This window comes from Sinocyclocheilus grahami, unplaced genomic scaffold (assembly GCF_001515645.1).
Source record: "Sinocyclocheilus grahami isolate Dianchi unplaced genomic scaffold, SAMN03320097.WGS_v1.1 scaffold1653.1, whole genome shotgun sequence".
NCBI classification, from domain to species: domain Eukaryota; kingdom Metazoa; phylum Chordata; class Actinopteri; order Cypriniformes; family Cyprinidae; genus Sinocyclocheilus; species Sinocyclocheilus grahami.
In genome coordinates this window covers 24821-30447 of record NW_015506832.1, presented here as the reverse complement: position 1 = coordinate 30447, position 5627 = coordinate 24821, and the positions used below count along the sequence as shown (strand labels likewise).

Below are 5627 nucleotides of genomic sequence, written 5' to 3'. Positions count from 1 at the left end.
TGTGTGTCTGTGTGTGTGTGTCTCTGTGTGTCTGTGTGTCTCTGTGTGTGTGTGTCTCTGTGTGTCTGTGTGTCTCTGTGTGTGTGTGTCTCTGTGTGTCTGTGTGTCTCTGTGTGTGTGTGTCTCTGTGTGTCTGTGTGTCTCTGTGTGTGTGTGTGTGTGTGTCTCTGTCTGTCTCTCTCTGTGTCTCTGTGTGTGTGTGCGTGCGTGTGTGTCTCTCTGTGTCTGTGTCTGTGTGTCTGTGTCTGTGTGTGAATGGCAGGATGCCGTGGAGAACAAACTGGAGGTCAAAGACTGGCCGTATCAGTCTGAATGTCCGTCTGCGTGGAACGGCTCGCGTGCTGTAAGGTAGGGCAGGAGAGACTGATTCACACAATTTAGTCACACATAACAACAAGCTTACACCAATTAATAACCTTAATTTCCTTTAAGATACACCCGTAAATCAATATTGTACATTCAGTACAACAGCAGCTGTGGCATGCTTTCATGGCAGCTCATCCATCAGTTTGAAACAGTAAATCCCCAATGTTTCATTATAATTGTAGAGTGTAAAGTTCAGTGTCTCTCTCTTCATTCCTCTGGCTGTCAGAGTGGTGAGGTAAGACGAGGGGGAAGATCAGCCCTTTGGGTTGTTGGCTGTTTTTTATGAGTGCATTACACATTAAGTTTCATTTCTTTGCGTTGCTTTATTTATAATAACATAGGCCTACCTAAAGTTTAAAGGCTTCTCATTTCCCGCTGATGATCTAATTGCATGATGTGATAGATCATACTGTACCGTTCAAAGGTTTGGGGTCAGAAATATTGATCGATTGGTTGATTGAAAGAAATGAACACTGTTATTCTGGACTTTTATTCAAATTGATCAAAAATGACCGAAAAGACATTTATACTAGGGATGCACGATATATCGGCCACCATATCGGTATCGGCCGATAAATGCTCATTTTTTCTGTTATCGGTATCGGCCTGATAAGAAAATTTGGCGTATCGGCCAAAATTTTCATATCGGTGCATCCCTAATTTATACTGTTATAAAATAATTATATTTCAAATAAATGCTGATTTAATAATTTGAAATCACTTTCTTATATTATTTTGCCAATATAAGAATATTTATATCATATAATATTTTTCAGATGCAGAGATTGTTTCCAGGTATTAATTGCTAAGCAGTTTTCTTTTATTTATTTTTATTGGTTTTAAAGAATTACACATAAACAAGGGTTGGTTTGTTTTTGTTTGTTTTGCATGAAATTAATATAAAATTAGTAAATCAGGGTGTATCAAACTGATGAAAAGTGATGATAAAGACATTTATAATGTTACTAAAGATTTCCATTTCAAATAAATATATTTTTTAAAACTTTCTATTCATCAAAAAACATCCTTGAAAAAACCCTGTATCACTGTTGAAGCAGTCCAACTGTTTTCAACATTGATAATAATAATAAATAGTTTATTTGATTTGATTTATAAGCAGCATATCAGAATGATTAAGGATCATGTGACACTGAAGACTGGATTATTGATGCTGAAAATTCAGCTTTGATCACAGGAATAAATTACATCTTAAAATGTTCACACAGAAAACATCTGTTTTAAATTGTAGTAATATTTCACAGCATTACTGTTTTTAACGTTTTTGATCAAATAAAATGCAGCCGTGGTGAGCAAAAGAGACTTCTTTCAAAACCTTACGGTCCCAAGCTTGTGAACAGTAATGTGTGTGTGTGTGTGTGTATAAATTATTGTATTCATCAAAAAACATCCTTGAAAAAACCCTGTATCACTGTTGAAGCAGTCCAACTGTTTTCAACATTGATAATAATAATAAATAGTTTATTTGATTTGATTTATAAGCAGCATATCAGAATGATTAAGGATCATGTGACACTGAAGACTGGATTATTGATGCTGAAAATTCAGCTTTGATCACAGGAATAAATTACATCTTAAAATGTTCACACAGAAAACATCTGTTTTAAATTGTAGTAATATTTCACAGCATTACTGTTTTTAACGTTTTTGATCAAATAAAATGCAGCCGTGGTGAGCAAAAGAGACTTCTTTCAAAACCTTACGGTCCCAAGCTTGTGAACAGTAATGTGTGTGTGTGTGTGTGTGTGTGTGTATAAATTATTGTCTCATGCACCCTGTGGTTGAACGTGTCGCTACATGGATGGGGTCTGTCTCCTGTCAGCGCGCGGCAGAAGCACAAGGGCAGTTCTCCGGACGACCTCCGGAGCGGCTCGCGGCTCGTCCTCTTTGTTCTGGGTGGGGTCACCTACTCAGAAATGCGCTGTGCTTATGAAGTCACGCATGCCAATAAATCCTGTGAGGTCATCATTGGTAAGAGTCCCTATCGGTGCCTGAAAAGCCTGAAAAACCTGAAAAGATGCTTAAAATGCTGCCTGTGTTCTGCAGTGGTTTAAATGCCTTTTTTGTTGTCTGTAGGCTCGACGCACATCCTGACTCCGCGCAGTCTGCTGGAGGACATTTATAAGCTGGGCAGACAGCCCATGGAAAGCTTTACCATCGAGGAGGACAAACCCTGAGCGGCGCTGCACTGCCATTCCTTCTCTCAGGACTGAAGGGAACAGGTCTCAACTGCTTTAGTCACCTCATATACAGCATTATTTCGCATTCACTTAAAAGCTTATCACGTGAAAATAACAAAGTAACGGTTCTACATGAAACATTTTGAGGTCGTTTTATTTCTAAAACTCTCAGTTGTGCTCAGTTTAGGCTATATATATATAACATTAACTCTTCACAACTAACTTCAACTTTGAGGTATTAAGGCTTTTTTTTTTGTGTGTTAAACCGAGCTTTATAAAATACCTAAAATTAAAACATTATATAGTAGTATGCATCAAGATTAAGGGCTTGCGTAACACCCAATAAGTTTAATAACCATTTAATACAAAAGCTAAAAATAGATCAGCTCGTGACCAGAGCCTTACAAACTGGTGCCTTTATAACGAAACGCTTGCACTGGATTTTCTAACACTTCTTTTGTATTTATATCTCGCACACTTAACGGTTTTACTCCTGACTGTCAATTTGAAAAGATGATTTAATGTTTGCCAGTTTGTTTTTGAGTTAGGTTGAATTGTACATATGTATTGCGTGCTTTTGTGCTGCTCGAGTGTTTTGCTTGTATAAAACATTTACGAGTTGAGGGATGAGGGATTTAACCGAGGGATTTAACCGATTTAATGCTTGATATTGAACAACTGACAAAACATGACGTGGTTCAATTCTTCTGTTTGCTTTGTAATGTTTGTGTTGTGTTTGTAATATGGTCTGTGTAATGTCAACTGTACTTATATTAAACAAATATAATGTATCCAAGTATGAGTTCATGGATTCTGTCCTGCAAGTTTCTGAAGAAAGAGGATTTTTAGGCAGGCACGGTAACAAGTCGTTTGTTGACGTCCAGTGAGTGAGCTTTTTTCAGACATTTAGCTATGAAATTCCTGCTAGAGTTGGGGGAAAAAATCAAAACACACGGCACAAAGGTAACAAGATGTTATCAGCAAACAAGACAGAGAGCGGATGCTGACCTGAGCACATATGAACGGTGTTACTCCGCTGTCTCTGATTACTGCAGGTTTGAGCTCTCAGGTCAGCATTATAATCCTCTCAGAGGACCTGGTGATGCAGAGTTATCTAATCTCATCAAATCTAGCCTATTTTGGGGCTTAATGTAACGCGTGAAAACATGGATGTGTATGTTGAGCATCTGAACGCATACAGTGCGAAAGAAAGCCTGTATACATTTACACAGCCCTGTCTGACAGAAATCTGATACGACCTTTATTTGTGGGAACAAACAGATTGCACTAGAACATGAAGAAAACATGTCTGCCTCTTAGAGTGTAATGAGATTTTATTTTATTTTATTTAAAAAAGATATCCAAGAATAATCATCTATACTAAAATAAATTGAAATTCAGTCTTTTATTTTTCTTTGTAATTCATTTATTTATATATATATACATACATACAGTATCTCACGGAAGTGAGTACACCCCTCACATTTGTGTAAATATTTATATATATATATATAAATATATATATATATATAATTATATATTGTTGAATTATTATTATATATATTATATATATATTGCCAACACAGGAATATTGTTAGCCAAATCAAATGCATAAATGTAATATAATATATAATCTTTTCAGATGCAGAGATTGTTCCTAGGCACTAATTGCCAAGCAGCTTTTATTATTATTATTATTATTATCGGTTTTAAAGAATTACATATGTAACCAGGGGATACATTAGAATAAACAAAAATCTACAAATAATAATTCTAAAAATAAAATATTACGTTAAAGCATTACAATGTTTACAAATCGTAACACGTTTGACAGCTTTTTATTTATTTGTTTGTTTATTTTTATAAAATCAAAAGTCCGAAATAAAGAAGTAATAACAGAAGCGGCAGATTAATGAGTAATTCTCACGGCGCAGGTCGATGACGTCTTTGTGAAGCGACGGAGGAGTTGTGTGTGTGTGCCGCACGCCCAGCACGCCCTGAAGGCACAGACAGGTACAACAGAGACACGGGTTAGCATATAAAGCTGTGCGGTAGATATAATGTTCGTCTCGAAGCTCCACGCGCAGGGTAAAGCGCAGTTTAGCGCATGTTGTGGAGCATCTGTGTGACAGACGTGTTTAGACCTGTGCTCTCTTTATCATTGCGATTTAAGTGTTAGGAACTCTGTGTATTTCACCTTTCAAATCAAATGCAAGTCTTCTTTCATGCAGTATCTCTTTGGTGGACCATACCCATGCTCTTATAGAAGTCTGAATGAATGAAGAAAGACTTGAATTTCATTTGAGTATATATATATATATATGTTGTTATCTTATTGTTTCAAATGAATCTATACTGTTTTCCTGTTTATAGATCTTCATCCAGTGGTGAATTATGGTGAGTTGCTCTCTCTGTCACAGTGGTATGGCATTGCTTCTGGCTGCTCTCTGTGCATTAGGCATCTGGGTAACACTTTAGAATAATGTTAACAAGTAACTATGCAGGAAGTACTAGGTAGTACTACATTAACACTTAACTTAATACTGTTAACTAATAGAGGAGCACGATTAACTAAGCAGTAAGTAGTAGCAGTTTTAGGACAAAGGTAGTTACTTATTAGATATTTGATAATTATTCAATAAAATTACAATTGGGCTCTTTGTGGAAACTAATTTATGAATATGATATCCCTCAAACAAGTCGGCTACAGGTTGAAATTGTGACTACTACTCTTACCAAAGGATGGATGTTCAAACTTAAACATAGACTAATAATAAAAATGAGAAATTCACTTAAAAATTGTAATAATTAAGAAGTGATGCTGAGAAGCTCATGATTGAATTAGTTCACAGTTACGATCTCTGCTTCATGTCAGTTCAGTATCAGTGTGTCCCACTCCACAAGACCTACTGGTACAATATCACTAGTGCTTCACACAGATGCATGACTGTACAGTATGTCAGATATAAAATATGTTCAATAACTTATTAATTTACTTGTAATTACTGAGGAGTTAAGGTGTTTTTCACTTTAAAATAATGGTCCAGATCACTAGTAGTTCCT

General features: G+C 36.1%; 2 protein-coding genes across 6 annotated transcripts in view; both read left to right on the top strand.

Annotated features, from left to right (window-relative positions):
- Positions 1-3364, top strand: part of LOC107571803 (syntaxin-binding protein 3-like) — a 26498-nt gene extending 23134 nt beyond the window's left edge. For 2 of the 3 annotated variants that reach the window (XM_016258176.1, XM_016258177.1), the window contains 3 exons: positions 263-348; positions 2207-2355; positions 2461-3364. In XM_016258176.1, coding sequence (XP_016113662.1) covers positions 263-348; positions 2207-2355; positions 2461-2561 — 336 coding nt within the window. In that variant the 3' untranslated portion in view covers positions 2562-3364. The remainder of the gene's footprint in view (positions 1-262; positions 349-2206; positions 2356-2460) is intronic. The other variant, XM_016258179.1, reaches the window with a different exon arrangement.
- A 1139-nt stretch (positions 3365-4503) lies between these two features.
- Positions 4504-5627, top strand: part of rabggta (Rab geranylgeranyltransferase subunit alpha) — a 21205-nt gene continuing 20081 nt past the window's right edge. The window contains exons 1-2 of one of the 3 annotated variants that reach the window (XM_016258180.1): positions 4504-4577; positions 4938-4961. In XM_016258180.1, the coding sequence (XP_016113666.1) occupies positions 4959-4961 (3 nt within the window). In that variant the 5' untranslated portion in view covers positions 4504-4577; positions 4938-4958. Of the gene's footprint in view, positions 4595-4631; positions 4653-4937; positions 4962-5627 lie in introns of those variants that run through there. The other 2 variants (XM_016258181.1, XM_016258182.1) reach the window with 2 other exon arrangements.